The sequence below is a fragment of the Brienomyrus brachyistius genome, unplaced genomic scaffold, assembly GCF_023856365.1.
Source record: "Brienomyrus brachyistius isolate T26 unplaced genomic scaffold, BBRACH_0.4 scaffold37, whole genome shotgun sequence".
NCBI lineage: Eukaryota > Metazoa > Chordata > Actinopteri > Osteoglossiformes > Mormyridae > Brienomyrus > Brienomyrus brachyistius.
The window spans coordinates 3,636,935-3,657,679 of NW_026042312.1; the positions used below are offsets into that span (position 1 = coordinate 3,636,935).

The following is a 20,745-nucleotide window of genomic DNA, read 5'->3' on the forward strand; positions in this document are numbered from 1 at the left end:
TTGCAATGATTTATCCATCCACCAGGGAGAGCAGTGATTATGAAAGCTGAAGTGACTTACCTGAAATCAGGTAGAACACCTGAACATCTTAACTTCACTACAAAAAAATGAAAATCTAAGCAAGTATGATTTTCTTATATTTATACAAAATTCCAATTTTATTTATGAACTGACGACACTGCAATAAATGGCCTGTGAAATTTAAGAAATTGTTTCTCTTGTGAGGCAAAGATGGCCTAAAACTAGCAAAATGTGTTTTTAGTCAGTTTATTGATGAAATTAGAATTTTGTATTTTACTTCACCTTTTGGAGATGAGGCAGACCCAAGATGTGTTCAATACAATAATTACAGGCCTAAACAAAGTAATAAGACTGATATCGTTAAGCAAGGGACAGTGTGGTATATGAAAATTAAACAAATTCGAAGCCCATCGAGCTTGTTTGGCACATGATGAAAGACTTCAGATGTTGCTCTGTCTTTGTCCTGCTCTGTGTTGCACCATGGTCCTGGAGGAACATTATTTCATTTCTCTATATACTGTGTGTATTGTTGAAATGACAATAAAACCTACTTGACTTGACTACTTGACTTGATTCGCAAGGAGGTCAAGCCAGGTACAAAGCAGCAGCATGTCCAAGCAATAGAGTTATTATGGAAGAGGAGAGTGACCCAAGATATGTGTAACAGACTAATTACAGGCCTAAACAAAGTAATAAGGTTGATTTTGGAGAATAAAGGTGGACAGAGTGGAAAATGAAAAATAAAAAAAACATATGATTCTGTACTGTGCTTGAATAAAACAGACACATTCCTTAGTGTGTTCTGTCTGGCTAGCAGTCTGAAAGGCTGCTGATGGCTGCATATTCACAGGGTGGGGGTGGGGATGGGGGTGGGGGCAGTCACAATGACGTGTCATTAATTGAATGTGTCATTAACTTCTCTGCTTGGCCACAATGAAAAGAGATATGTTTGCAGGGGATCAAGGTGAGGTTGTTTTCTTAACCTAAGAACACTGAACCAATGGTCAAGCAGGGTGGTGGTAGTATCATGCTGTTTTGCTGACAGTACTGTACATCAGTACATTACACAAAGAGGATGGAATGATGAAGTAGCACTGGATAGATAGATTGGGAATTTTTTGTCATAGTACCAGACTCAAAAAGAGGAACATAAAAGAAACATAGCATAATAAGTATTTACTGTGACCCTTTGGAGTCTGAGGTCTCTCACCCAGTAGTCTGACATGCCTTGACATTTTACAGTTTTTCTGAATTGCTAAAATACATTTAGCTGTGAGCTAAGCCGATGTTGTAAAAGTGTTAATAAAGTTTTTTCTTCTTGACGGTAAAGAGACAGGAGTTTAACGTGTGTGTGCCAGTCCTCCATAAAGATATATACATTCGGTTTAGTATAATATTTTACACGCCATAACCGCTGTAGCATGTATTTCTGCTAACACCTCCAACTCCATGACTTTCTGAAAGTAATTAGACACAGTGTATGTAAATGCTGTGCTGTACTGTTATAGAGTAGTTTACTGCAAAACACACTGTGTATAGTACAGTAATGACTGTATTGCATAACCTTACCTGGACGTATTGGTGACGGAGTTCTTTGATGCGCTCACTGTTCCTTTCAAAAGGAACTTTGTATAGTGTTTTCATTCGGACTCTGTGCTTAGCTAGAGTCCGAGAAATTGATGTTATGCTGATTGTTGCAATGTTCCCAAAGACAAGGTTGTCCTCTACAACTCTGGACTGAATGTCCTTCAGTTTTATTTCATTGTCAGCAATCACCATGTTGACAATAGCAAGTTCCTGTTCTTCATTCAAGAGCTTTCCTCTGCCCCCTGAGGGAGGTAGACGTTGAGTCCTTAGAGGGACAAAATACAATTACATATTAGAGACTGGAGGCATACAGTCACTCTAATACAGTAAATGGTAAAATTATTTACACTTTGCTGTAGGAGAAGCAATATCCTACCTGTTGGTTTCTCTGAGAATACGGACAATGGATGCCACTGTGTCCCGGCTGAGATTTGGCTGTACTCGTTCCCCAGCCTCTCTGTATGATAGTCCGTGGTTTATGACATGGTCAATGATAGTAGCTCTTATTTGATCAGTTACCCTACCTCTGGTCCTTCTTTGAGCACCACCACACAACTGTAACTAAATTCTAACTCCTCTCCCTCTACCTTGCCCCACTCCTCTCCCTCTACCTTGCCCCACTCCTCTCCCTTGTCCTTGTCCCACTCCTCTCAATCCTGTTACTCGTCTTCCTTTCCCTCGTGCAAGCATTCTTTTTCTTTCTTTCTTTCTTTCTTTCTTTCTTTCTTTCTTTGTGTTGCTCTATATTGTTCCTTTTCCACACAAGATCAGCCCAAAGAGTCCTCTTTTAGAACATATGATCATGTGATTGGAAAAACATCAACACCTGAGTATGGTTCCTAGATGGGAATCAGCTGTGATTTATATATTTCCATAACTGCAATAAGCTGTTTCTCATTGGCAATGGAATAAAATACAGGGAATATATTTGTATTTCAATTCACAATATGAACAGCTGTTCACTTTGACTTTAGCCTATATAAGTTATGTTTAGAACATGATGTTATCTGTTCTGACATACAGTGTGAAAGCATTTGTAGATTTGACTGTAAAATTACATTGTTTTGGTCTTGGTTGAGCTTGTGTGTAAAAGAAGTTCAAGCATTTAAAATTGGTGTTAACTGTATGCATTTTGTATCATAGCAACAAGAAATGTGTTAATTGTATAGCCTACAAAGACGGATGTTGTGGTAACTGTGTTAAGAGTTTTGGGAACTTGTTAAATGTATTGGAAAGCTGTCATGGCGATTGTAAAACACTGTAATATATAACGTTTGCCGTACAAAGTACTCCAGAAAAGTTACTGTAAAGGACAAAGCCAAAAAGTAAACAAATGAGAGGCATATTACAGTAAAATGTTGTGCAACTGCCAAGCCAGAGTTACGGAAGAATGTTCATTCATCACCATGTCTCAGGGCTGGGACTAGTGATGCTATCCCCTGTTGAGTGATGCAGAAAGAATCCTCTGTGTGGCCCATTTGTACCTTGACGTCGAAATTCAACTCATATTCACCTATGGCACGTATTCTATGTTCTAGTCACTCTTTGGCTTCTTCAAATGTTTAGAAATGTGTGTGAACAGTTTTGAGTCATTGTGTTTAAATGACTACAGTGTGCTGGCTGCGCTTAATCTCTGCGGTCTGTTTTCTATTTTGCATCAAAGTTCACCAAAGCGCAAAATGTGTTTTGATGAATGAGAATGTGTTTCGAGTTTTGCAAAAAGGGTGACTGAGATCTGAAAATTGTGTCTAACTAGGTGAGCAAGGTTTAAAGTTTCGCCAAACAAGTGACTGATTCAATGAATGACTTTTGGCAATTGGCGTGCAGTTTTGTTTACAAAATGATTTTTAATATTTCAGCAATTCAGAAAAACTATTAAATATTTCACTTATGTAAACAACATTTATCCCAAAGTGCTACAAATGCTTTTATTCAGCAAACTCAGCACCAATAATCTTAGATCATTTAGAATGTGGTTATTCAATTTTTTTGTTACAATTACACTTTTCAAAAACCTATTTTCAGTGGGGCTGACAAATTGTAAAAAAATCACATTATAAGCATTTCTAGCCAAGACTTTTGAGCTCTGAAGCTCAGGGCTCCCATGTTATTTGAGTTTTAGATGCCTGCTGAAGTATATTAGCAGCAAGAAGATGAATGAAATCATGTGTCCTCTTCCAGTATCGCACTTACGAGGTGATGGCAGGTCGAGGCGGACAACCTCTGGGATTCCTACTGTGTGACACCATGGGATTGGAGGCAACTAAGGAGGGAGGGGTGAAAACTGACGATATTGAGAGCATCCTGAAGGGCTACATACCGGACAAGTACCAGGTAAGAGCTGTGTATCCAACCATGCCTCAAAAACAACTGCTATATGAATATAGGAAATTAAATATCAAAAAAGCAAACGAAGGGGTGAACATTGAAGATATTGAGAGCATCCTGAAGGGCTGCATAAAAAAGGTACTGGGTAAGAGCTGTGTATCTAAGCAGGCCTCAGTAACAACTGCCATATGAATGCATGCATGTCTGATCCCATTAATGGCTTATAACAGTCACATGTTTACAGATACTGGTCGTCTTCTCCCTACATTCTCTTCTGACAAAATTAAATCTTATCCATTGATTTGTTCTCACATAAATAAGGTATTACACAGATGTCATATGAGATGATCTCAAAGTCAGTGCATGTCTGTATGTGTTATTAACGTTTTGTCTGTTTAGTTCAACCCTGCATCACCATGGCAACCTGGTGCTGGTCAGACAGAGTTACAAATTAAGGACAGGATCCATTGTGTGGTGTATGTGATAGACAGCTCAACATTAGGAATTATGGATACAGAAATGAAGAAGAAAGTTGATGAAATCCGAAAGAAAACTAGTTTTCAAGGTTAGTGAGTGGGGAGGAATGTGGCATCTGTTATTGAGTGTGTGTTGTTGGGCAGGGGTACATGAATAACACAGAATAATCACACAGGAACCTGACAAAGTAAGAACAAGAGCAGCTTTCTGGAATGGAAAATGGCAAACCATGTTTTCCGGGGCTTTGGCAGGAACAGTATTCATGCTGTAACTGAAGGAGCTCCTGGATGCTCCTCCACAAAGAGCCGCTCCATCTGTGAGAAGCTGGAGGGCTTTCTGTCACATAGGGCCCACTTTTAAAGGGTTGGGACTGAAGATTAGGGTATGAACATGAGCTGAGCTGAATACATGTGGATTGAGGAAAGGCAGAGTGATGCTGGCAGGAGCTTCTGAGTAAGACAGACATCAGTGTGCTGATTGCTATGATTTTGCTTTAGAAACTTTCTCCTGATGATGGCTTATTCCATAGAACATATAATATGTCACTAGTCAGACATTTCTGTTGATGTTTTTAGATGTGCCTCTATTGGTGCTACTGACCCATGTGGACAAAGCGTGCCCGCATGTGGAAAAGGACTTGAAGAAGGCGTATCACAGCTGCTACATAAAGGATATGGTGAGTTTCAGGATCTAACACTGGAATCAGTACTAAAAGCTTGCAGCAGACACAAACACCGTGAACAAGTGAGAGATAGCAGTTCATCTGGGTGAATGTTTGTGGGCTGTAGGAGGAAACAGGGTGAACAAGCAAACGTCACACATGCAACCAGCGGCAGGGATCGAGCTCACAGCCCTGGGGGGTCTGAACCTTTGGTTTATTATATTCCAATGGCTCACAAAACTTTATCTCAATTTTATTTTCTAAAACATATTTTCAGGCAGCAAAATGACCCTGTGGGCAGCACTGTGGCCTTACGCCTCCATAAACCAGGATCCTGGCCTGGGTGTCTCCTTCCTCAGGTCCTCTGTTTCCTGGGATAGACTCACCATGTACATGTATTTAATTGCCCTCAGGAGCTTTAGAACTTTAGTCGTACAGTGATACCTTGGAGCACAAACTTACTTCATTCCAGAAGGCTGGTCGACTTGGTTTTGGATTTGGTTGAGTTCCAAGTCAGATTTCCCCATAAGAAATTATGTAAATGAGTTTAATCCATTGCAGAGCCTCCATGGTTACATATTAAAACCTATCAACCTAGTGAACTAATCATACAATCATTCAACAACTGATAAAGTCATACAGACATGAAAAACCACATATCCATCCATCCATCCATCCATCCATCCATTTTCCAAACCGCTTATCCTACTGGGTCGCGGGGGGTCCGGAGCCTATCGCGGAAGCAATGGGCACGAGGCAGGGAACAACCCAGGATGGGGGGCCAGCCCATCGCAGGGCACACTCACACACTATTCACTCTCACACGCACACCTAAGGGCAATTTAGCAACTCCAATTAGCCTCAGCATGTCTTTGGACTGTGGGGGGAAACCGGAGTACCCGGAGAAAACCCCACGATGACATGGGGAGAACATGCAAACTCCACACGCATGTGACCCAGGCGGAGACTCGAACCCGGGTCCCAGAGGGGTGAGGCAACAGTGCTAACCACTGCACCACCATGCCGCTCCTAATAATGATAATAATATTAAATAATAACAACAATAATAATAATAAATAATAATAATAATAATAATAAAAATAATAAATAATAATAATAATGATAATAATAATTGCACCGTGTCCAATCACCGCCAGTTACTGTAAACAGTAAAGTACACTTAACTGGACATGTCTATTATTTTGGTTTATACTTATTAATCCATTAATTCTAACTTTTGTACTTTAAATGGACAGAGTACAGTTATTATTAGTAGCGGAAAAGTTTTGCCTATTTGTAGATTGTTACATTTGTGGCTTCCATCCTGTTTATTTGTAGATCGTTACATTTGTGGCTTCCATCCTGTTTATTTGTGGATTTCTGTACAGTTCGTACCACTGAATTCCCCCTAAGAGGTCAGGGTGGGAAAACATTTCCTAAGTAATTTTGCATTCTCCCACAATACTTCAGTGTTGCCACACAATAGATTTGTGATCCCACTGCACTTGCCCGCTTGTGATTTGCTGTACTGTAATACAGACATGTCCTGTGTGCTTTAAGCATTAAACTACAGTTATTATTAGTAGCGGAAAAGTATTGTGAGGGAACGCAAAACTATTGAGAGTAAACACAAAACAATAAAAAATATATTTTCTCACCCACAGATGATCTGTAGAAAAAAACACAATATTGTATATACAGTAATACTTATTTTGTCACCCTGGTCTATTTAATTGCACATAAGGAAAGTCACAGAGAATAATAACCAAAGGGTGAAGAATTTGATTTTGTTATGGTGTTTGTGGTTAGAAGTTAATGGTGCTTTTATTTTGAAAGATCACTTTGTTGACATGAAGACACGTTGCAAAATGCCATCTGTATGTGAAGTTATATATCTGTCTTTAGAGGTAAAAATATAACGTCTGTAACCGTGAGATAATTCCGTCTCAATGCAAAAAGTTTAAGACGTTTTGGCCCTAAAGGGCTTCCATAAGAGGGTGCAGCGAGCGCGTAGACAGGATGGGTTTTCTGCTCACGAGCGCATACACGCGTGCCTCATATTTTGAGACTAGTAATTTAATACTGAGTGAGCAAGCAAGTATTGTAATATACATTTGGCAGCATCTGCTAAAGGCAGATTTATACCATTTTATTTGTGACTTATTACAAACAGCAGCTGGAAAATATACATGAATGTATGTGTCTCTCTGCAGATCTACAGAGCTAGCGGGTGTCTGGGCATCCGACCATCAAATGTGATTCCAGTGAAGAATTACTTTGATGAGAGTGAGCTGAATGACACCTGTGACATCCTGCTCCTCAAGGCCATAAAGCAGATGCTGGACTTTGCTGACAATTACTTCGACAACTGTGAGGAAAACACAAAGTAGATAAATTGATCATATTGAGAGGTTTTGCCGTTGCCTCAATCTGTCCATGTTTTACGCCATACCTTAAAACCTACATTAGGCTGTTTCTGTACCTTTCCTGACACTCAAAGCTTTTCATAACCAGGATTTATAATTGTCTTTTCACTTGAGTATGAACACAGCCCTGGAAAAATTGAGACCACAGCAAAATTTTATATTAGATAGATAGATAGATAGAAACTTTATTAATCCCTCGGGTAGATTCCTCTGGGAAATTCGGATTCCAAGAGCACAGCACCGACAGAAGTTACAAAAAATAAAAATAACAACGTGAGCAAATGTTATATATATACATATATATACATATATAGATACAAGAAAAATAAAATACAAAGGGATAAATAGAATAAATAGGAATAAGAGAATACAAGGGAATTGCACATTCCCAGTATTGAACCAAAAAACCAAAAGTATTGCACATTTCCAGTATTGAACTAAAAACCAAAGGTATTGCACAAGAGTATTGCACAGTGAAGTGAAGAGGCACTACAGCTTAGTTGTCCCCCCCTCCTTTGTCCACCTGTTTCCCCTCCCTCTCCCCTCCAGAGAGGAGTTAAACAGCTTGATGGCGTATGGGACAAAGGAGTTTTTAAGTCTGTTGGTCCTTGTCTTTGGGAGAAACAACCTGTCACTGAACAGACTCCTCTGGTTGTTTATGGCCGTGTGCAGAGGATGCCCAGCATTGTCCATAATGTCCAGCAATTTTTTTAGTGTCCTTTTCTCTGCCACTATCGCCATAGTGTCCAGCTTCATGCCGACCACAGAGCTAGCCTTCCTGATCAGTTTTTCCAGCCTGGATGAGTCCTTCTTTGCTGTGCTGCTCCCCCAACACACCACAGCATAGAAAAGTACTCCAGCAACCACTGACTGGTAAAACATCCTCAGGAGCTTCCTGCAGATGTTAAAAGACCTCAGTCTCCTGAGGAAGTACAGTCGGCTTTGGGCTTTTTTATTATTGCACTCATTTCTCAATTTATGTTTACGTGCCAATGTAAAATATACATATTTTTTGCAAACTGCAGCCTAGTTTTTCCCTGTTTCTCATTAATGAAGAGCTTCTTCCTTGCTTTATGGGCCTTCAGTCCTGCTTCTAGGAGCCTGATATGATCCTAACCCTAGCAGTGCACTTCACACCTACACGTGATGTTTTTCCCATTCCTTTCTAAGGTCACTTGAGGTCATCCTCCGATTTATGACGCACTGCCGGATAAGTTGTCGGTCATCTCTGGCGTTAGAAAGTTGCTTCTACCTTTTGACTGTCTAGTTTTTGGTTATTGCCTCCTGCTTCACCTTATTCTTGTTTGTTGCTGTCTTAGAAACTTTGAGCCTGGAAGCAGCCTGCCTTGTAGTTTAGCCTCCAGCAGTAAACCCAGGAATAAATCAGGATTTAAAAATATAGAATGATTTCTTAATTTTTTCCAGAGCTGTATAATTATACATTCAAGTACACATTTTAACCCAGCACTAGATTAGATGCTATGCTAATAAAATGACCTGATGAATCCAGCATTGGTCACTGTCTGTCTCAGACTTAAAATATATGCTGGTCAAATTCAATTATATTTATCACAGATAAGGAGTTTATCTAATATACTACATCTAGGGGATACCTCTAACATCTGACAAAATGTTATCTTCATTAGGGTTCATTTGTTAAGAAAAAATAGAGTTTTGACATTTGATCCCCTTAAGATGATAACTAAAAAACAATTTGCTGGGTGTTGTTCAAACTTTGTATGGGTGCCAACTGGCACTGATTAAATTTTGACACAGATCACCCCAAAATTTAAGCAATGCAGCTTAGTGGCAGCAAAATGAAGGGTGAAAGCAGACTACATTTGATTTTGTAAAAAAAAAAAAAACTGTTGGATGTGTAACAAAAACATTATTTAAATGAAGATCTATGCCTGGTTTTATTTTCAGATACTGTAAATTGTCTCAAAAATGAAGCAGCAGCACTGTGTGGTAGCAAAGGAAGGAAATGACAGCTATAGAAGATACTCAGGCTTGTTAACACAATAACTCTAAAAGTATTTTATGGATCTTTTTCAAACGGCATAATGAAAGCAAAAAAAAATAAAAAATTTGATGACATTTGATCCCGGTAGTACGATACCTGAAAAAGTAATTCCCAGATTCTTTTAAACTTTTGCAGACATGTTGTAAGGGGGAAGATCTGAACCTGATCAAATTTTGAGACAAACTGCCCCAAAAATTAAGGCAGTGGTACTTATTGACAACAAAAAGATGGGTGAGATGATTGTGAACGGGATCACACAGGATCATTTGATCTTTGATGCATTTTATTACCATTATACAAAATATATTGTAAATATTGACTAATATTTGATAAAAATCAAGAAATCAGCATTAGTCCAATATGTCAGTCCGTTGAAGTTTCAAGACACAACACTTGAAATACATGAAATGAAATGATTGGATTGAAGGGCCCAACATTATATGTAGTGGAGGACAAATGATTTCTTCAGGCCCTGCAAAAGGGAGCACTTGGTTTGGTGCAATGAATACCCTGCTAATGCAAATGCAGCAGAATCTGTGTCATGTAAATATCAGATTTTATAGGAGTATGAATTGTCCATGATATTGAGAAGAGAGTGGCAGAATTGTTGTCCTGTAAGAATGAGATCGCATTGGGATTCAGGAATCAACATTGCGATTCAGCCCTATAATGAAATAGCATAATGATATGAATCAACATTGCGATTCAAAAACAATTCATCGTGCAGCACTACTCATATAATATGAAAATGTTACAAATCACTTATTGCATTAGGCAGACAAATTTAATCAATATTAAACAATGAACAATAGGGATGGGTACCGATCAGTATGTACCGGACTGTACTGAAGTGCAGATTTTGTTGCCTTATGTTGGTGTCACTTAAATGCCTGAAGTGTTGATTGAAATATTTGCCCACTTTTGCTCAGACAGCAGAAGCATCACTGCACCTTACGTTCCATCTCTGGTTCATGTTTCACTCAGATGCCACCGTTAGTCGGTAGCTACCTCAAACCCAGTTAAAAAGCCTAAAGCTGAATAGTGTAAAGTGTGGCTGTATTTCATGGGAAAGGATTCCGACAATTGGGGGGGGGGGGGGGGGGGGGGGCATTATTGGTTTAGATTGGTTTAGGCACTGTTTAGTCACCAGCGTCTTTATTTCTTCACTCTTATTGTTTCTACATTTATTTTGGAGTTTGCACTGGGGAGGGGGGGCACTGCCGGTAATTCCTGCCCAGGTCGCCACATGGGTGAGGACCAGCCCTGAATGTACCAGGTATAAAAGTACAAATTCGGGGCTTGAAGTGGGCTGTTCAGAGAGAGGCTGTATCTCCACCTCTTTGTCTCTCTTTTCAGAGAAACAGCAACATTTCTACCATGTTTGATTTGCTAGTAACAATAAAAGATAACAAGGGGAGAACCGGCACCCGATTTTCTCTACTTCAAGCACTGTAAAAATCCATTTAAGAAACATTTTACTCCAAAGCCAGCTGTAGCATATTGAAAATGTATAAAGTATATTGTTAAAAAGGTTCATGCAAAAGGGTAATGGGTCAGTGTGTGGCTCAGTCGGTTAGGGCTCTGTGTCTGTAGTCAGCAGGTTGCTGGTTCAGATCCTGTGAACAAGGCCCTTAACCCCAGTTTCTCCAGGGACTGGTGGACCGATAATGAAAACACAATGCTTTCCATGAACAGGTCAGAAAGCTGGTGTTGGGAAAATGGGAAGTGGGAGCAGTACCCCAGTGACAGAAGAGAACAAACCAGAGCTCCTTGGTAAAGCCTGGAGGGATGTTGTGTGGGACCACAGGTATGAAGCCCGTTTTTATCCAACATAATCAACAACTTGTTTTGTTTATTTTTTACTAGCATCACATAATTTTATGGATATATATTTAAAATGTGCATGAGTTCTATAACCTTCCCCTCCCACACAAACACACATATAAACACTGGGCAGTGTGCAGCCCTGCAGGTTAGCTCACCAGCTGGTAACTGCATTTATCACCTACACTGCATTTATGTATCTCTGCTGGGTATCTTTTGCCTCATATTTAATCTATCTGCTTATGCCCTAATTGTTAATGGTCTATTGTAATGGGCGTCTCCAATTGTAACAAGCTGTGCCAAAGCAAGTTTTATTTTATGTTGCAATAAAGATTCTGAAGATTCTGATTTTATGTTCCGCAGAGTGATGTCACCATTGGGTCCTTGAACAAGACCCTTGCATAGCTTTGGTTAGCACCTGTAAATAAAAAATAAATAAACACTTTCTAATAAGCATATATGATACTTCATTAAGTGGTTTCAGTTGCAGATGACTAATGAGATGTAAAGGAAGCCATAGTAATATGCTATTATGGGATCGTTTATATTCCTTATGAATTCTGGCTAATCCCTATTTCCAATTCCAATGTCTGTTCTTTTAGCACGCGAACTGATCTCAAGCAATACCTGCAAGATTACAAGCCCACTATTGATTCAGTGCCTCAGGCTCGGATTCTTCTAATTGGTCAGATTACAGCTGGAAAATCAAGCTTCTTCAACTCCATCAACTCTATCTTCCGTGGCAACATTACAAGCCAAGCTGCAGTAGGAGAAATGAAAACCAGCCTGACCTTGAAGGTAATGTGACTGTCTAACTTCATTTCCTGGTATAACATTCGTGTATCCAGATGTCTTTATATGATGTTCTTGCTTGAAAGGAAGGACGATATTCTGTTATTTTTAGCTTCACTCTGTTTCAGTTGCTGTTTGTTATCCTCTTTGTGATTTAGGAAGGGATTGACTCTATGGCAGGATATTTAGTTTGAACCTATGGAAAACCCACATAACACAGCAAGAACATGCAACCTCCACATACACAGAGCCAGAGGCACGATTTGAGCTTCCAGCCCTAGAAGTGTGAAGTTGCAGCACCATCCACTGAGCCACTGTCCCACCCTCATCATGTTCTTATTGCCATTACCTACAGGACATGTGGTGCTCAAATGTATTTTCCGTGATATGAAATCACATGGTACCGGCTGAGCACATAATGTGATTCTTAATGGTTATTAAATCCAATCCGCAGACCAAGTGATTGGTCTCCCTGAAAAATAAAAAACTAATCAGCAGTGTCACCAAGCTTAGTGAATCTCCCCACACCCCCATTTTAATGCTGGTTGTTAAGTCCATTATCCTTGTATTGTTTAAATAAAGTGGGTGGCCTGAGCTGAAGACCTCCTCACCAGTGGCCACCAAGTTACATCATTTTGAGATGCCTGCTGAACTGGATAAGCAGGTAGAAGGTGAATGACATCATGTGTCTTCTTCCAGTATCACACTTACCAGGTGAAAGCGGGCCGAGGCGGACAGCCTCTGGGATTCCTACTGTGTGACACCATGGGACTGGAAGCAAGGGAGGATGGAGGGGTGAGAACTGAAGATATTGAGAGCATCCTGAAGGGCCACGTTCCAGACAAGTACCAGGTAAGAACTGTGTATCTAACCACACCTCAAAAACTACTGCTATATGAATACAGGAAATTAAATCTCATTCACTGATTGTTTTTGGCATAAATAATGTGCTGTTGTTACATAAGTGTCATATGAAAGGACTCACATTGCATTTTGCTGGAGTTTCCTATGATCTCACAGTCAATGCATGTCTGTATGTCATTCACACCTTTTTGTTTGTTTAGTTCAACCCTGCGCAGCCAATGAAAGCTGATAACTCTCAGGCATGGAGCACATTGGCTCTTAAGGACAGGATCCACTGTGTGGTGTATGTGATGGATGCCTCCACAACTGGAATTGTGGACCAAGGAATGAAGAATAAAATTGATGAAATCAGAAAGAGAACTAACTCGGCAGGTCAGTGAGTGTGGAGAACAGGGAGGGAGGTGGCATCTATGATGGAGTGTGTGTCAGTGGGGGAGGGGGTGGATCTGGGGGTCACAATTCACAAGCAACTATTTATATACATGTTGTAATATGCTTTAACACCTGCTTTTCCTGAACCATGAATAATACTGAACAATCATACGGGAAAGTAATGTAAGTTCACCCCTGCGAACTAATGACTTTAATAATGTATTTGGATATTCAGTATGAACACAGAGAAGTTCAGTTTACCGGACTAGAATATGGCAAACTGAATGTTTTCCGTGCCTTTGGCAGACAACATATAATATGTCACTAGTGAGACGTTTCTGTTGCTGTGTTTAGAGGTCCCTCTAATGGTGCTACTGACCCATGTGGACAAAGCGTGCCCACATGTGGAAAAGGACTTGAAGAAGGTGTATCACAGCTGCTACATAAAGGATCTGGTGAGTTTCTGGGTCTAACACTGGAATCAGTACTAAAAGCTTGCAGCAGACACACACACAGTGAACAAGTTCATCTTGGTGAATGTTTGTGGGCTATAGGAGGAAACAGAGTGAACAAGCAAATGTCACACATGCAACCAGCGACAGGGATCGAGCCCACAGCCCTGGGGGGTCTGAACCTTTGGTTTATTATATTCCAATGGCTCACAAACCTTTATCTTAATTTTATTTTCTAAAACATATTGTCAGGCAGCAAAATGACCCTGTGGGCAGCACTGTGGCCTCACGCCTCCATAAACCAGGATGCTGGCCTGGGTGTCTCCTTCCTCAGGTCCTATGTTTCCTGGGATTGGGGATTATGGATGGATGGATGACAAATTTGTGTCCAAAATTTAGATTTACATTTACTGCGTTTGCCAGATGCCCTTAGCCAGAGCGACTTACATAAGTGGGTAGAAGTCTTATCAGTGAGTACATTCTGATACTGATTCAGTAGAAGCCGGTTATGAATACTATCACACTAAAAAACTCTATCGGCAAGTAGTACAGTTTTTTGACATTTAATTGCCCTCAGGAGCTTTAGAACTTTAGTCGTACAGTGGTACCTCCAGTATAGTCCCTGGAGGGTGAAGAACTTGGTGGCGAGGGCAGCGGGCGTAGCCGGGACCTCCTGCTGGGGTGCAGCAGCTGCAGCAGGCAGAGGCGAAGGGAGCGCCTCGGGCGGTGGACCTGCAGGCAGCCGGCGTAGCCGGGACCTCCGGCTGGGGTGCAGCAGCTGCAGCAGGCAGAGGCGAAGGGAGCGCCTCGGGCGGTGGGCCTGCAGGCAGCGGGCGTAGCCGGGACCTCCTGCTGGGGTGCAGCAGCTGCAGCAGGCAGAGGCGAAGGGAGCGCCTCGGGCGGTGGACCTGCAGGCAGCGGAGGCGGCCACTCGGGCTGCGCGGCGGCCCGGCATGTTCTCCGGACGGAAGAAGCTGCCCGGGGAGGCAGCTTAGCTGCGCAGGTGACCTCAGGAACAGCCGGAGAGTCCTCCTGTTCCCCGGCTGAGAGGGAGGCGGGGGCGAGTGCGCACGTCCCCAGAACGATCGGCGGGACGATCGCGTGCTTCTTCCTTTTTCGGGTCCTCGTCGGGAAGGGAGGCTGCGCGCTGTCCACAAAGGCAGACAGCGGGAGGACAGTCCCGGGCTCACTCGGAGCGACCCACCGCTCCGTCCGGAGCTCGGCCAGCTGCCGGAAGTTATCGCACACCTCCTCTGCGAGGTGCGCGTCCTCCTCTAGGGACAGCTGGTCCAGGATGACCCAGCTCCGGCTGACGAGACCCCACGCCGGGGGATCTTCCCGGATGCCGGGCTGGGCGATCCAGAATAGCACCTGGTCAGCGTAACCGGCGTATTCTTCCTCAATCACGGAAGGTGCTTTCTTCCTAGGGTCTGCCATTCTGTCGCGCTTCGCCGGTTGTGCGAGTAAGGCGCATGGGCAGGCAAGCGGGCAGGAAGGAGGCAGGAGGTGAAATCGGGGTAAACGGGAATTTAATGGCAGCTACGGACGGGACAGGATCATGCAACCAAACTAACATCAATTACAGACCCTGAACTGAGGCAAGACGGGGACTGAAATAGACAAGACAACAGGGTACAGCTGGGTATAATCAGGGAAGCACACGTGGATAATCAGGGGGGCGTGGCACACACGAGGATCGTACGAGCCAGGCGTGACACATATTTTGAGAGTAATAATTAAATACTGAGTGAGCAAGTGAGTATTGTGTAATACGTATAGTGAAGCGTATAGTGAAGATGATATTTCTGCTGGCGAGTGCATATGCAAGCGTGGTTTTTATGTGCGTGAGTTTTGAGACTAATTAAACACCATAGACCCTTTCGAGGTCCGAATTTGTACAGTTGAACGCTTCTCGACCCATAGATGTTCTAGTAGGAAAGGTTGAGATCCAACATATTGCCTTGAAAAAAAATATCCGTTTGATATCAGAGTTGGTTGAGTTAAGAGTTATTAAAGTTCCAAGGTTCTACTGTACATTCTCATTTGGCAGCATCTGCTAAAGGCAGATTTATACCATTTCAGTTGTGACTTATTACAGCCCTGTTTGACACAAATCATGTGATACAGCAGCAGGAAATTATACATGAATGTATGTGTCTCTCTGCAGATCTACAGAGCTAGCGAGTGTCTGGGCATCCTACCATCAAATGTGATTCCAGTGAAGAATTACTTTGATGAGAGTGAGCTGAGTGACACCTGTGACATCCTGCTCCTCCGGGCCATGAAGCAGATGCTGGACTTTTCTGACAATTACTTTGACAGCTGGGAGGACGACACAGAGTAGATGAATTGATCATATTGAGGGGTTGTGCCATTGCCTTTCTCTGTCCATGTCCTTGTGTTCTACACCACACCTTTGTTTCCTGTAAACCTGCGTTAGGCTCTTTCTGTACCTTTCCGACACAGAAACCTTTTCATAACCTGGATTTATAATTGTCTTGTCATTTGAGTATGAATGATGCTTAGATATATTCTATACAATATATATTCGATATATCCTTTATATATGTGTATCCCCAAAGAAATCTCCTCAATTATAGAAGTACATATGGACTTGATGTTTTTCCTAGACAGCCCAGTCTTACAAGAGAAACAAAATAGTTGATTTTCACAGCATTTTCTTCCCGGCCAATGCCTTCTCTAGTTAAACCATAGAGACTATACTATCTCGCGTAGTCACTGGCTAACATACAATAGCCATTTCTGTGGTTTTTGTTCTCTTGCCCTATTCATCACAATCGTGGTGAATTTAAAAAAATCTGTTAAGTCAAAAACAGTACTGTGTCATGCTATGCAAATATACATCCAGCACCATTGATCTACAGGGGAGTGGGCGGTACCAGGAACTACACCGAAAAGGGTATCACAACAGTCCTAACACCTTTCCGCATATGCTAATCATCCAAGGGCAGCACTGGCAATTAAATACACCACCAACAATTAATTATTGTTATATTAACTACTTTTATTAAGAAGTACTGTTAGGTTTTACAGTGTATACACATGCTGTCTTACCCATTTTGATTATGATATCATCCTTTGTCCATTATGTTCGGAATTTTTGAAGAAGAATCGAAGCTGCGATCAGCTCAGCATCCCCCAACATGTGCCCAGAACGCTTCTTAATTCCAGTCTGTAGCATATCAACAAGAGGCTTGCAGTACTTCAGCTGCATCTTGACTGTCAAGTTCGATGGTCAGGAGGTTGATTGTCGGAAGTAGCCACCCCATTTGGGCATTAGATTCCGCTTGCAGAATGTTGGTTGCCCGGGCGACAGGGTTCATTACAGCAGCATACTCAGTAAGGAACACAAGTCGGCTGGGTTGAACCTGTAATGAAAACAAAACAAACAGCACCGCAATTTTAAGCCTACCTTTACATTGAATTAAATCAGAATATTGTACAAAAAAGAAAAAACTGAACACATTCATTTTAATTAACTAATAAAACACATAGCATATTTCTTACTTACATTGGGACCTTTAGGCCGGTGCACATTACTCCTACTGCCCCCTCACCCTTGTCTTCGATTATCCTACATAGTCTTTCCACTGCCAGGAACAAGGAATTCCACCTTGTCTTATTCGGTCGGAGAAGCTGGAGGGAACAGTGGACCTTCCACATTTGTTCCGCAGACCATTACACTTGCTAAATGTAGAATGGTACAATTTCCTGTATGCCTCACTGGATGTTGCATTTATGCCATCTTCTCTAGCTACTAGGTTTAGTAGATTGCAAGCACAGCGCTGGTGTTTTGGCAGCTGGAATTCAAAACTGTCGTCTTCATTTAGAAGTGCAGAAGTTTCAATGAAAAAAAAAGGTTCCTGTTGGTTGTCAGTCATGGGTTGGAAGGGATTTTTTTTTCTTTCCCAGTGGCAGCTGTGGATAGGAAATTTATTTTAGTTTTTACTTTTCTTTACAGCAGCGATGCTATTTTTTCACAACATAGCTTATCTGTACTACATGTACTCTACCAGCTTGTGTGTCCCAGCATGTTACACACGTGCATGCACACGCACACACACATGTACATGTAGGGTATACCTATCCTTATGGGGCCCACTCATTCACTTCTATGGGAAAAATGCTAACGCTAACTATGACAACCTTAACCCCCACCCTGCTCTAACCATAACCATAAGTAACCAAGCAAAATACAAGTAAAAGAGTTTTTGCATTTTTAGTTTTTTCATAGCAGTCACTGACCTTTATAAAATAGAGTTTCCTGGTCCCCATAAGGGAAAAAAACGGATATTTATCATGTTATGGGGACATTGTGTCCCCATAAGGATAGGTATACCCGCTCTCTCTCTCTCTCTCACACACACACACACACACACACACACATTTTCATATGAACAAAATATTTAGTCAATATGAATGCTTCAATGTTATTAAAATGTGCTGATTTTAAATGTGTGTACCATTGGTACTGAAGACATCTCAGGCAACATTTCAGCTAATACCTTTAATAGTATTAACCTCAATACTCTCACAACCTTTCTTAGGAAAAACCTTAAAAATAAAATTGAACATTTCAAAACGTTGAATTTTAAGTCTCCAGCCATTGAAATCGCTCACTTGTGCTTTCCATATGGTCCAGCCACAATGTGCTTCTTGCCAGCTGAAATGCAAACTTGGCAGAAGGGTAAGACCGTTTTAAATTGTTCTAGCATCTCGAAGGAACAAATAGGCACGCTCAGGTTCACTCAAATACACTTTAATAAATAACACAAAATAACCTCGCATACCAAGATATCGTATCAAAAGCAAATGCAAAATAATCCATACTACCATGGATATCGAATTATTTTATATATAGCTAATAAGAAAAGATGCAAAGATACAGTAGGAAAATAAATATATATATAGAAAAGAAGCAATGAAATATAAGAATTATTATCACGAGCAGTGATAATTATTCCCAAGAATCAATGAAAGGCATAAGCAGTTGCAGAGCTATTTATAATCGGACATGCTATAATCACCCACCTTCACACACGGACCGGGGAGCCCCTTTCAGTCCTGGCAGGAGACCAACACGTGATTCCTGAGAAGTGCCGGGCGATGCGCGCTCTATCCCACGGCTGATCTCCGGTCAACACCAGGATCTCCCCCTTCCTTTATACTAATTTGGGCGCTGCATGTGGGCCGGGGTCAAGCTGGCCAGGCTCACCCCTCCCCTCAGCCAATGCGCTCTTAATTCTCCAATTTTGTCTGGGTGATGCTGCTTGCGGTTTCAATCAGAAATGATAAGACAAGTGTCCTTGAGCAACGCTTTCCCTCTTTCCTGAAGACAAGTGTCCTGTGAACCGATCAGGGGCTTACGAAACATATTGCGCAACACTTTCTCTTGTCCATAGGAAAACCCCTCAGAAAAACAAGGTAAGTATCCTTGAACAGGGTGAGCATCCCGTGAAACAAATTAACAAGGTAAGCGTCCTTGAACAGGGTGAGCATCCCATGAAACAAATTAACAAGGTAAGCTCTCAATGTCATGCTTGAAATCTGGAATTAGATGAACCTGAATGATCTTGCTCAGAGACTGAAGGAAGACCTGCAGAAGTGTAATCATATTTTTAACTTTTCTAGTTTTTCATATAAAATGTCATCTTTTTTAGGTCTTGAAAAATAAATATATTAAATAACATTATATGGGAATATAAATGATGAAGAGTTTGTTACATACCGATGTCGAAGATAGAAATGAATATAAAATTCTTTCTTATTTCAGGTAACTGTGGAATTAAAATTGGACATCTGTAGGCCCGGGAGGTTGGCATATTGGGTCTGTGTGTGTCTTAGGCCTTAGACAAGAAGAGATTGTTTTGAATACTGTGTGACCTCACTTCGAGATAGCTGCCTGCAGTAAGTTCCGCAGACCCTGAGGAAAGCTCGGGCCTTGGAGAAGCAGACAGCGGAACAAAGGGGGGGAGAAACCACTTGCAGGAAGAGATTCGAAGCTGCCTCAACTGGTGCACAGCGAGTTATAGCTTTATAAAATAGTTGTGGCAAACAATATATAGCAAGCTATGCGGTAGTGCAAATGTATAAGTAATCATGTTAATCATATTAATCACATGTTAACCATGTATTGCCAGTGATTCAATGACAATACGTCAATACGTTAATCATTAATCAAAGGACAACCGAGTATTTACAGTGATTCAATGTCATGTAATCAATATCTATATTCATATCTCCAGTAGGAGCCTAGCAGTCGAGACATGTTCTGGTAAACTGAGCAGAATGGGTGGACTTTACCTTGCCACCAAGGTGAACCAATAGAATTCGAGAATTGTGTTTGTTATACGTTTGAGCTCGGTTCATTGGTGTTTTGTGACCAATCAGGATTTAGACACCCTTACTGTGGAGTGGGAGTTATGGTTTATCAACTGGTTGCTCGGGGAACTCCGGAGGATTTGGTACCGAATGCCAGAGTGTGATGAGAGCGCTTTGCTGAGTTGCTAGAATAAAAGAGATTTCCTTTACCTCATCAAACTGAGAGGTCCAACTTTTATTCTAAGTATTATATTTAAAATTTTTCTACCACAGTTGTCGCCCAACGTGGGGCAGCTGAGTTCTTTGTTTGTTCCAGACGATGGGGTCCTGCGATAGAAGTAGGTAAGGCGTAGAGCCTGATGGGACCAGATCCAGATGAGATTGAGGATTGGCCCAGTCCCTCGTCAAGGAATAACGGAGATCAGGCTGTCCCAGAGCTGAACATTCCTGAGACTGATTTGGCCGGACCTGTGCTGGTGAGGTAAAGGCTTCTCTGTTTATTCATTTTTGCTGCTGCTTTGCTTGATGCTGAAGGTTATGTTGTGATAGTGTGTGAGTGTGTGAGAGTCCGCCGTG

At 41.5% G+C, this 20,745-nt stretch overlaps 1 protein-coding gene across 1 annotated transcript in view; it reads left to right on the plus strand.

Annotated features, from left to right (window-relative positions):
* LOC125722175 (uncharacterized) overlaps window positions 1-16,661 on the plus strand; it is a 40,042-nt gene extending 23,381 nt beyond the window's left edge. The window contains exons 4-13 of the mRNA XM_048998359.1: window positions 3,790-3,942; window positions 4,336-4,501; window positions 4,989-5,089; window positions 7,288-7,444; window positions 11,219-11,330; window positions 11,950-12,145; window positions 12,839-12,991; window positions 13,204-13,375; window positions 13,730-13,830; window positions 15,995-16,661. Coding sequence (XP_048854316.1) covers window positions 3,790-3,942; window positions 4,336-4,501; window positions 4,989-5,089; window positions 7,288-7,444; window positions 11,219-11,330; window positions 11,950-12,145; window positions 12,839-12,991; window positions 13,204-13,375; window positions 13,730-13,830; window positions 15,995-16,171 — 1,488 coding nt within the window. The 3' untranslated portion in view covers window positions 16,172-16,661. The remainder of the gene's footprint in view (window positions 1-3,789; window positions 3,943-4,335; window positions 4,502-4,988; window positions 5,090-7,287; window positions 7,445-11,218; window positions 11,331-11,949; window positions 12,146-12,838; window positions 12,992-13,203; window positions 13,376-13,729; window positions 13,831-15,994) is intronic.
* The last annotated feature ends 4,084 nt before the right edge of the window (window positions 16,662-20,745 follow it).